This window comes from Salvia hispanica, chromosome 4, assembly GCF_029641045.1.
Source record: "Salvia hispanica isolate PSC_SH4W2 chromosome 4, Shi_PSC_v1, whole genome shotgun sequence".
NCBI classification, from domain to species: Eukaryota; Viridiplantae; Streptophyta; class Magnoliopsida; order Lamiales; family Lamiaceae; genus Salvia; species Salvia hispanica.
In genome coordinates, this window is record NC_142695.1 from 4,260,469 (window position 1) to 4,272,744 (window position 12,276).

A 12,276-nucleotide genomic window follows, 5' to 3' on the forward strand; every position below is an offset into this window, starting at 1 on the left:
AGTAGTGGAGGCATTTCTTTTCGGCACGGAGATTAAGAAAAGTTGTGTTAGGTGAGTTAAGTAAATAAAGAATAACGTAGAAAATGAAAAAGGTAGAGAGAATAAAGTAAGAGAGAGTAAAGTATGTGAGAAGAAATGTGTTGCCTTTTACCAAAAAAGGAAATGACTCTACTACTATGGAACGTACCAAAATGGCAAAATGACTCTACTACTATGGAACGGAGGGAGTATAAAATTCGATCAACAACCACAGATCTAACTTACTCGAAAGGAAATACATGCACGCACTCAAAAATGAAAAGTGATAACTAAATCTAACTTCCCTAGGCAGAATGAAGCAAATTCAAACCAAAGAGACATTCGGAACAAATATTTCATAACTTAAACGTTTGGATCTTCACCAAGTACTTCAAAAGGCAACAAAGATGAATGTTTGCACGGATCCAAAGAAGAAAGCAGGTAAAGATTAAACTAAAAAGCAAATAACAATTGTTTTGCCACTCCGGGCGGTGATACTGCTATACTACTGCGACAAACTGGCTGGAACGGTAGAACGATGATTTCTTCGGCAGACTCTTGGACGTCAAGTGACCATAACTGTGGCGAGGAACGAGAGATTGGATAATGCTGAATGACTGATCTTCTAGAGACAATTCTACTAAGTGTGTATGAGAACCAAGAGCTTGCGAACTGAGAACCGAACCCTTTTTCTTTCTCCAAGTGGCTCTTTTTATAGGGAGGCTTGTCCTTGTTTTTAGGGAAGACTTCCTTCACGATTTGACTTTTCTGCCCTTGTTAATGATCATCCCAACTATCCTTCTTCTCCATCTCGAGCTTTCTCTCTGGCATGCATCCTGGTCAGTATTGCACCCTTCTAGCGCTTTTTTCACTTGCGTCACCTGAATCGTCTCCTATTGGCTTGGATCCTTTAATCCTGCACACTTAAGCAACTGTTTTGCAGATAATACATGCATTTCACGATATACTGATCAGTAACCAAGGCTTAGAATACGACTTATCAAACTGCTCACACTTACCACATGCTTGTCCTCAAGTGTGAAGACAAACATAAAGAAATAAGTCGAATTCGAGCCTGGTTACTCCCCCTGACCGACTCTACCTAACTAGACTTAAGACTCTGACGCAAAAAAAAAACAAACAACGACACAAATACATAACACAAATAAATAAGTTAAACACATAGAACAGACTATATTTTCAACCATCCCTCCCCTTGAGATCAGGTGCAATCCGGCCTTAGGCAGCCTTGAACTTCCGCTGACCCCTTGAAAATATCATGTTTGAAATCAGTTCGTTGCCCCTTCTTGAGAAGCTTGTATTGAAAGGTGGTTTTTTCAAGACAGACAAGTGGGAAACAATTGAAGGCCAATTCCTAAACCTCAAGTTTCTAAAATTGGAGGATAATAATCTAAAAGATTGGATTGTGTCTGATAGTTCCCACTTTCCACTTCTCCAGAAGCTTCATCTATTTTCTTTACTTCAACTGGAGGAGAATCCATCAGAAGTTGGAGAAATAGCAACGCTCAAAGCGATTGTTATGGAACATTGCAGTGAATCAGCAGTGGCGTCAGCTAAAATGACAGTAGGTGAACAAGTGGAATTTTATGGAGACCAACTAGACCTTCGTGTTCTAGCTGTTATTTGGACTGCAGAAGAAGCACAAGCACTAAAGTAGAAGAGCTTAGCAAATGCCAACTTTGAAGTTCAAGTGGTTGGTGTTCGCATAATTGAATAGTAGGCCCTCTTCTCATTTCAACTCATGTACAAGAGTACTGTACTAGAGTTTCTATTTTGTAACATTGCTTGATACGAGCATATCTACAGAAATATCCTCAAATATCTTACTCCCTCCATCCGGCTAAGATGACACATTGCTTAGCCGGCACGGGATTTTAGGAGTTATTGGTGAAATTATTTAATTGGAGAGAGAGAAGGTGAATGTAGTATTAAAGTAGAGAGATAAAGATACATGAATATTTTAATAGGAGTGAGAAAAAGTGGTTGAGTGTATTAATTAGAGAGAGAAAGTTACCAAAAAAGGAAATGTGTCATCTTAGTTGGGACAAACTAAAAAGGAAAACGTGTCATCTTAAGCGAGACGGAGGAAGTATTATTTATTTAGTATTGAATTATCACATCTTTTCCTAGTTTATTGATTCACCGTATCTTTTGGGTTAGAATATTATTATATTTGATTTACTATTGGTAGTATCTTTTACTTTTACTCCATCCGTCCTAAATAATTCATCTCAGTTTTCCATTTCAATTCGTCCCACATAATTTGTCTCATTTCACTTTTACCATTTTTGATAGTGGACCCCATATTCCACTAACTCATTTATACTCACATTTTATTATAAAACTAATATATATATAAAGGTAGGATCCTCATTCTACTAACTTTTTCAACCCACTTTTTCATTACAATTCTTAAAATCCGTGCGCGGTCTAAGTGACCCGAATTATCCGGGACGGATGAGTACTATTTACTTTCTCTACAAATTTATCAATCCAAAACGGCGGCTGCTCGACGGAGAAAACCTCCGCGAACGATCCTCCCCCTTGGAATCCTTCGCTGATCGCGCTGATTACATCGTATCATTGCTTGAATACTATTGTTACTTTTATTATACTATAAGACCAAGCTGCAGTGTTTTCCATGACCATCTATCTCTTTCCATTTGCTTCCTTGTTTTTAGTCATATAGTATGTAACATTGATCACCTCATTGATTTTGATGGCCTTATAAGAAAAACTGCAACTCGATCGTGTAGTCATGTGTTAAAAACCAGTTTCTCTCTGCTGAGAAATCTGTAAGAAGACGATGAGGATGTCTACAAAAGATTTCACTAGGAATAATAATGTTAGGATTTTATTTCATGTGTTGCTAATTGCCACTTACTTACTATATCTACAGCCAAGAAATTACCATGGGGCCTTATCAGAATTTTGAGGGGCAATATTGAGTTGAGGTAGTAAATTATATGGTTCGACTAAGAACGATGTCGTTTTCTTTTAACAAAACGTTGTGCTGGATAATTTTGTCATGTGAACAAATGCATCGCCCACATCTAGTTCAGTTTAAGGAATTTTCAGATAAAAGTTGAAAACTAAAATTTGATGCGTTTTATTTCAAATTTCAGAACGACAACTCTTCTTTATATATTTGGAGCAATTTTCCCCTTTTAACTAGTTTTTCAAATTTATTATTTTTACTTACATATTGGGCCTCTATAATGATTGGAGAGCCCAGCTTGATATCGTTGATATTCGTGTAAATGGGCTGTAATTTGCCATTTATATTGTTTTGAACCTAAAATGGGTACTAATCTCGGCCCATGTCTTACAATAGAATTGATTGAGCAATTAAGCATTGAACGATTAATTATTCCCTTCATCGCAAAATAACCGCTCATGAGTCGTGACCATCAAAACTAGTATACCAACAAAATACTCACTCCGACCCCGGTTAATTGACGCAAATTTCTTTTTTCGTTTGCCACACTTAATTGACATTTTTATTTTTTTTTTATAGTTTTTGATAATGGACTCTACATTTCACTAACTTATCACATTCACATTTTATTATTATAAAATTAATATATAAAAATATGATTCAGATTCCACTAATTTTTTCAATCTATTTTTCATTATATTTCTTAATCCCGAGCTGAGTCAAACTCATTTTTCACTAATTATGGACCGAGGGAGTATCGATTACTCACTTTTTTTTACCTTTAACTAATGTATGAACAAATAATTAAAACAATGGTAGGATGAGAAGTTTGAGACTATCATTTTCTCATGGATACCTAAAAAGGAATATCTAATTCAATAACAAAATTCATGCACAAAATAGTACTATGATTATTATTCAAACTGATTGGACAAAGTCTTCCCATGGGCTTTCAATAATTGAATTAGGTACAAGTACAAAGACATCTACAAAAAATTTCATTTGTATTATGACAATTGAGAGTGATGTAGATTGAGATTTCATAATTGAGGTTGTTTGTGAGTCTGAAAAATACGAAAATCAAAATAATCGATAATAGTTTGATTTTTGGTTCAAGTGGGGTTGGAGTTCGGCCCACCTTAGCGGGCTCATGAGAATAGAAAAATTGTACTAAATTAAACCTTAGAGCTGGTGACAATTCTATAGTGCGACAACTCCTCTCAAATCCTTAGAGTTACAGTTTACTTTCGTTCTTCTCCATCATCTATTTCTAGCGACAGTTGTTGCTCAACATCGCGTCTATCTTTTAACACTCAAAAAAAAAAATTCACTATGTCTGACCTAATAAATTCCATTTTCTACATCCGTCCTTACTTAATTAAAAAATGTCATACTTTTTGGCCTAACTTTATTCAAAATACAAAAAAGTGACCCTACTGATATCATACATAAAAAGAAATATTAAAGTAATTATGTTTCTTCTCATAAATTAAATGAACGGTAGAACTTCAAATTGAAACATAGTATCTAGAAAGAGGTACTATAGCCATCATTGGCTTGAATAATTCTGGAGCCTTACAAAAATATTTAGCAAATATCTTCCACATCTTGATCTCATTTCACCGCTCTTCATCTTCAGAGCCGGAAAAAACAACTACATCAACACGTCAACCCTTGATCAAAATGTGAAGGAAGCCTTCAACCGAGTAATATGAAAAGATTCGAAATTATTAAAAAAAAACTTAATTAAGATAGTTGGTTAGCTGTCTAGTAACAATGTGGAAGGGAGAGAAAATCTAACGTTATCTGCAGCATATTTTACAAATTAATTACATTATACAACCACCGCATCATATTTTATTGATTTCATTTCTGCTGCATCTTTTTCTCTTCATATTTTATTAATGTCATTAATGCAGCTCCTTTAATTATCTGCTATAACATGTTTCAGTCCTCAACTGTGTCTTCCTATTTCCAGATTGGTTGACTTCCAAACATTATCTCATTCGCATAAGCATGGCGGCCTATGGAGCTCTGGTTTCTCTTATGCATATCATAGATACCCTTGAGAAACATCCTTCCCCTCCCATTTCTATAGACAAAAAACAAGTCCAATCCCTCACTCAAAACATTACCTTCTTGCAAGAATTTCTTGATAGTTATATATCCCCTGTTGTTGTTGATGGCTGTGAAGCCGATCCATTGGAGCGTCGCATTGCTGATGCAGTTTATGCAGCTGAAGATGTTATCGAGTCTCAAATTGTGGTTCAAATTGACAAGCGATCCACATTCGTTGAAGATCCAGACTTCTATCAAGATCTGCAGAAAGTGATAGAAGAAATGGATCTGATCAAGAAAGAGGTGGGACAGATTGCAGTCAAAGATCAAAAGCCCGTTGCTGACTCGACGTCTTCTTCCACTGTAAAGGAAAACGTGATGGTGGGGTTTGAAGAAGTGTATCTTGAAGTTTTAGACAAGCTAACTGGAGATGAACTCAATCGCCAAATCATCCCCATCACGGGGATGGGTGGCATTGGTAAGACCACTCTCGCCAAAAATCTGTTTAAAAATGCCCTTGTTAAGGAGTATTTTGATATCCGTGCTTGGACTATGATTTCTCAAACTTATAATGTTAGAGAAACACTTAGAGAAGTTTATATTCAGTCAAGTGGGCAGTCACGTGATCGGAGTGAGAATGAAAAATTGAGCGAAAGTGAATTGGGAGGACAATTATATAAGTTTTTATATGGTAGGAGGTATCTTGTAACAATGGATGATATGTGGAGTGTCGAGGTGTGGGATAAGATAAAAGTTTTCTTTCCTGATAACAAAAACGGGAGTCGGATAATCGTAACAACTAGGTTGTCAAACTTGAGTTTACAGTTGAATGAGTCTTATAGAGTTGGTATGAAATTTCTTGACGAGATTAGTAGTTGGGGATTGTTTTGTAAGACTGTGTTTGCGAAAGAAAGTTGTCCTCTTGAGTTGGAGAATATTGGAAAGAATATTGTAGCAAACTGTAAAGGGCTTCCTTTATCAATTGCTACGATAGGAGGTCTTTTGGCAGAATCTGAGTGCACAAGAAAATATTGGGCGCATATAGAGCAAAATTTAAATTCAATTATTTTTAACAGTAATGATGAATTTTGCTTGAAACTATTGAGGATGAGCTATATCTACCTTCCAAACTATTTGAAGCCATGTTTTCTGTATATGGGTGTTTTTGAGGAAGATCGTAGTATACAGGCATCAATGCTCGAGAAGCTATGGATTTCTGAAGGATTTTTAAAACCAAGGGGTGGGAAATGTTTGGAAACAATTGCGCACGAGTGCTTGATGGAGTTGGTTGATAGAAATCTCATTTTAGTTGATGAGTTGGGGTCCATTGGAAACGTTAAGTATTGTAAAATTCATGATATATTGAGAGATTTATGTTTGAAAGAAGGGGAAAAGGAAAGGTTTTATCAGGTCATAGGAAGAGATGATCCTCTTTGCATGAATGGAGAACGTCGTGTCGTACTTAAAACTAGAAGGTCGTTAAAAATATTGGGATCTTGGTCACATACTCGTTCCATAATATGTGATTATAACGACTATAATCATGAATATGAGAGTGATGCTGCCGGCGATGAAGAGGGGAGGGATTCTGACGATGATGAAGAGAAGACTAGTGACTATGAAGATGAGAGTGGTGATCACATTGACGGCGATAAAAAGGGGAGGGACAATGACGACAATGAAGAGGAGAATGACTATGAAGATGAAGAGGAGAGTGATCACGAAAAAGTTCGACCACCTCACAATCTTAGATTGCTGAGGACATTCAAAGCGTTTGATGAAAAAACTGGGATGAGTTGGCTTTTTCTGGATAATGTGTTTGAATCAGTTAACTCACGGTACATTGCTGTTAGAGTTACTCGTCAGTCCAAATTCCCATCCTCGATTGATTTACTCTGGAATCTACACACATTGATTATTAGTTGTTCGTGGGATATTAAAGTACCTGTTGAAATTTGGAGATTGCATCAACTTCGGCATCTCGTGTATCCCGGGTATCTCCCAGATCCTCCTAGCAGCGACAATGACATTGTTATCTTGGAGAATCTACAAACACTCAAAGCTGTGCTGGCTTTGTGTTTGAATGAGGAGGTTGTTAAAAGAATTCCCAATGTGAAGAAATTATCTCTACGCTATCATGAACAAGTGGAGGAAGAAAAACGTGTCAGCCATATTCAGAGTTTGCCTAAATTGGAAAACTTAGATTGCTATACCAGCTATGAAGGTCGGGAGTGTTGGCAGTGGATTAGGTTCCCACACACCCTCAAGAAGTTGTCGGTTGGGTTCGCTTCTCGTAAGGAGGTTGAAAATATCATGTCTGAAATCGGTTCATTGCCCCTTCTTGAAAAGCTTGTATTGAGAGGTGGTTTTTTCAAAGCAGGTAAGTGGGAAACAATTGAAGGCCAATTCCCAAACCTCAAGTTTCTACAGTTGGACTGTAATAATCTAAAAGAATGGATTGTGTCTGACAAATCCCACTTTCCACTTCTCCAAAAGCTTAGTCTAATTTTTTTAAGTCAACTGGAGGAGATTCCATCAGAAGTTGGAGAAATAGCAACGCTCAAATCGATTGTTATGACACATTGCAGTGAATCAGCAGTGGTGTCGGCTAAAAGGATAGTAGAAGAACAAGAGGAATTATATGGAGACCAACTAGACCTTCATGTTGTAGCTGCTATTAGGATTGAAGAAGAAGCACTAAATTTGATGAGCTTAGCAAATGCCAACTTTGAAGTTCAAGTGGCAGGTATGCAGCGTCTGAGTATTTGAAGAATTGAAGAGTACTTTTGAGTCTTGGGCTTCACTTCCTCTTCTCATTCCAACTCATGTACAAGAGTACTGAACTAGAGTTTCTATTTTGTAACATTGCTTGAATACTTTTGTTACTTTTATTCTACTGCAGTGTTTTCCATGACCATCTTTTTCTCTTTCATTTGCTTCCTTGTTTTTAGTCATATATCTAACATTCACTTCATTGATTTTGATGCTTAAGATAAGAAAAAGTGCAACTCGATCGTGTAGTCATGTGTTAAAACCAGTTTCTCTCTGCTGCAAATCTCTGTAAGAAGACCATCATGAGGATGTGTACAATAGATTTCACTAGGAATAATGTTAGGATTTTATTTCATGTGTTTGCTAATTGCCACTGAATTACTATATCTACAGCCAAGAAATTACCATGAATATTTGCAGAATTACCATGGGGCCTTTTCAGATTTTTGAGGGGCAATATTGAGGTAGTAAAATATATGGTTCGACTAATGATATTTGGGCCTCTATAATTAATGATAAGAGAGCCCAGCTTGATCTCGGTGATATTCGAGTAAATGGGCTGAAATTTGCCATTTATATTGTTTTGAATCCTAAAATGGGTCATGTCTTAGAATTGAATTGATTGCATGTTAAGAGTTCATAAGCATCAAACGATTAATTATTCCCTTCATCGCCAAATAACCGCTCATGAGTCACACTTTCAAAACTATAGTATACCTAACAAAGTACCCCTCCGTCCATGATTAGTTGACACCAGTGTTTTAAAAACCGAACCGGCGAGCGAACCGGCGAGGCTACTGGTTCACGGTTCAACTGGTCCAACCGGTCGAACCATCGGTCGAACCGTTTTACTGTAGCATTTATATATAATTAAATACATATTTATTATAAAACACTTGGTTTCAAAAAATGTAAATAAACAAGCATTAATGCAATATATAAGTTAATTTCAAATAATATATAGATATATAAGTACGGATAAAGCATATATATACCAATTCTTAACAGTGATGTAAAAATACATATTCATATGTTTATTAAACTATGTATTTATTTTCATGTTATGAACACTTCTCTCATTATATATTCTTGTTATTTTATTTTCAATCTAAGCATTAGCAATTAAAACTTTCTTTGAAAGTTAATTAAGATTTACTAATTTTAGTTATGATATAAAATATGTATATAGCTTTTAATTATACATACACAATTAGTATATAGTTGATAGTTGATATAATATGAAGTAGTACATATTAACAAAACAAACTACATCCCACATTGAAAAAGTAAAGGCAAAAGATTGTAAAAAATGACTATAAAACAAACTTTTCATCCCACATTGAAAAATGAAAGAACAATCTTGTGGAATACTTCTATAAAGAAAGACACAAATATTTTTTTAAGCTAGTTTTTATAAATTCATAGGCCCATTACAAGTATGGGTTAATATGAAATGAAAGTTTAGTGTAAATTTTATTTTAAATTGATTTTTAAAAATAAAAAAAATTTGTAACCGGTTCGACCGGTTCCCGGTTTCCGGTCCGACCGGCCGGTTCACCCGGTTCAAAACGGTTCAATGCTCCACCGGTTTTATATGGTTAAATGGACCGGAGAGGTCACCGGTTCGCGGCCGGACCGGTCCGACCGGCCGGTCCAAACCGGTTTTTAAAACACTGGTTGACACAAATGTCTTTTATCGTTCGTTCACAGTTAATTGGCGCTCCATTTTTTACTATACTTCCCCCGTCTCACTTTAGGAGTCCCGGTTTACCATTTTTAGGTGTTCCATTTTAGAAGTCCCGGTTGAAATATTCCATAAATGGTATTAGGCCCCACATTCCACTAACCTTTTCCAACTCACATTTTATTATAAAACTAATATAAAAAAAATAGGACTCACATTTCACTATCTTTTTTCACCAACTTTCTCTTACATTTCTTAAAATTCGTGCTGAACTCAACCGGGACTCCTAAAGTGAGACGGAGGGAGTACTATTTTTGATAATGAACTACATATTCTACTAACTTATCACATTCATATTTTATAAAACTAATACTCCATCCGTCCCACAAAAGATGCCACACTTGTGGGACGACATGAGATTTTAGAAAATTTTGTTTTGTGCGTTAAAAGGAGAGAGGAAATATAATTTTTATATTAATGAGACAATGAACTTTTTCTAAAAATGAAAATGTGATATCTTTTATGTGATAAATTAAAAAGGAAAGTATGACATATATTATGAGACAAAGGAAGTATATAAAAATATGATTCACATTCCACTATTTTTTTCAATCCACATTCACTATATCTCTTAAACCCGAGCTAAGTAAAACTCATTTTTTACCACTCATGGACGCAGAGTGTATTGATTGCTCATTTTTTACCTTTAATTATTGTATGAAAAAATAATTAAAACAATGGTAGGATGAGAAGTTTGATACTTCTCCGTCTCTAAAAAGTATGAACATTTAGTTCGATATATGTATTAATGTATAATTGGTGAAGTAAGAGAAAGATAGACTACAAAAGTCTTTCGGGTATTGTTAATTAGTGGATAATAAGCCCCGCCTTGTTTGTCGGATGTTTGTTTTGTTGTTCACCGATTGTTCGGTTGGATCTGTTTCGTTTGAGAAGTCAGTTTGCCAGATTTGTTGTTTGTTTGGGTGAGGAGGAAAGGCTATGCTTCTATGCGGCGTTGTTCGTATTGGTGTTGTGATTGTTCTTGGTCATGATGCTCAAGGATTTGAGGCAGATTGTTGGCTTTGCAGCAAGTTTGCTCAAGCTGGATGGTTTTGTTGCTTCATTCATGGTGTTGTTGCTTCATTCATAATCAAAGTTTGAAATTAGGGTGGAAATCTGCTGTCACAGCTTTTGCTACTGCTCAAACTGCAGAGATCCTACAATGTGGTGTTGTTCCTGTTGTTGTGATTAGTCTTGATGCTCAAGATGGATTCCCTACTAAGGGGGAGTTTTGAGATCACTTGCAAGGAGAGTTGAAGTCCTTGTTGCTAGTGCTGATGTGATACAGGGAGTTTTAAGATCACTATCCTACAAGGAGAACTTTGTATGTTTTTTTTGTTTGTTGGTTTCTTCATTTCCTTGGCAAGATGGTTGCATTTGTTTTGCTCCCATCTTGAGGGGGACTGTTGAAATAGAAAAAAAAAAATGTAATTAGTAGCTTTTAATTAGTTAGTTTAGCATTAATCCAACCTATATATAAGGCATAAGAGCACTCCCAATGGCGTCGGCGAAAACTCGGCGATTTTTCGCCGAAAATCGCCGAGTTTTCGCCGACCAATGTAACGATTTCGGCGAATTTTCGGCGTTAATTCTCCCGAATTAACGCCGGCTCCCGAAAATTCGCCGGTTTATCGCCGGATTATCGCCGACCACTGTGGGCGATAATCCGGCGATAAAAATAGTTTTTTTTTTTTTTTTTTTTTTTTTTTGTAATTTACACCCCTATAAATACACACCTTCTCTTCATTCTCTCCCCATCCTCATCCCTTTTCTCTCTTCATTCTCTTCTCATCCTCATCCCTTTTCTCTCTTCATTTATTTTCTCTCTCCATCTATATTTAATGAATTCTGAATCATCTTCTCATTCTCGGTCCGACGAGGAGATATCTCATTCTTCTTCCGAAGAGGAGGTACCTCCCGCTCCCACCGGATGGGATGTCGCGGGTTTCGCCAACAACCCAGTCAACAACTATATCTCCCGTTTCATACAAAGCGAGCTTGCTCGAATGCAGCAGCCACCCCAACGGCCAATCCGCAGGCGGCGCCGATACATCCACCGCGACCACGCTGGTGGGCACGATCGGCTGTTCGCCGATTATTTTGCTGAGGAACCACGTTATCCGGCAGATGTATTTCGTCGCCGATTCAGAATGCGCCGCTCCCTCTTCCTGCGCATTGTTAATGCGTTGTCCGCGCGTTACCCCGAGTTCCAGCTCCAGCGAGACGCCACAGGGAATCTCTGTCAATCGCCCCTGCAGAAATGCACTGTTGCCATTCGACAATTGGCATATGGAGGGTCTGCCGACATGTTCGATGAGTATCTGCAATGCGGCGAGACGATTGGCAACGAGTGCCTGAAGAATTTTTGTCAGGGCGTGCGAGAGATATTTGGGGGGCACTACCTTCGCTCGCCAGACGCAGCTGACTGCCAGTTCCTGCTGGATTGGCACTGGAGGACCCACGGCTTTCCGGGGATGCTCGGCAGCATCAACTGTATGCACTGGCAGTGGAAGAACTGCCCAACCGCGTGGCGAGGCCAGTTCACTACCGGCTACAAAGGTACGCATCCCACCATCATTCTTGAAGCCGTTGCCGACCAACGGCTTTGGATTTGGCATGCTTATTTTGGTATAGCCGGGTCGAACAACGACCTAAATGTTCTCAATTCGTTGCCCCTTTTCAACGAGCGGATCAACGGGTTAGGCCCCTCCATCGAATTCACGGC

The 12,276-nt window shown here is 37.5% G+C and overlaps 1 protein-coding gene across 1 annotated transcript; it reads left to right on the plus strand.

Annotated features, from left to right (window-relative positions):
* The first annotated feature begins 4,847 nt into the window (after window positions 1-4,847).
* Window positions 4,848-7,946, plus strand: LOC125193699 (putative late blight resistance protein homolog R1A-3). The gene has a single exon (XM_089070176.1). The coding sequence runs from the start codon at window positions 4,994-4,996 to the stop codon at window positions 7,802-7,804; it is 2,811 nt and encodes a 936-aa protein (XP_088926302.1). The 5' UTR covers window positions 4,848-4,993; the 3' UTR covers window positions 7,805-7,946.
* The last annotated feature ends 4,330 nt before the right edge of the window (window positions 7,947-12,276 follow it).

What these genes read in the sequence shown, in the direction of transcription:
- LOC125193699 (XM_089070176.1), top strand. Translation starts at nt 4,994, where the DNA reads ATGGCGGCCTATGGAGCTCTGGTTTCTCTTATGCATATCATAGATACC.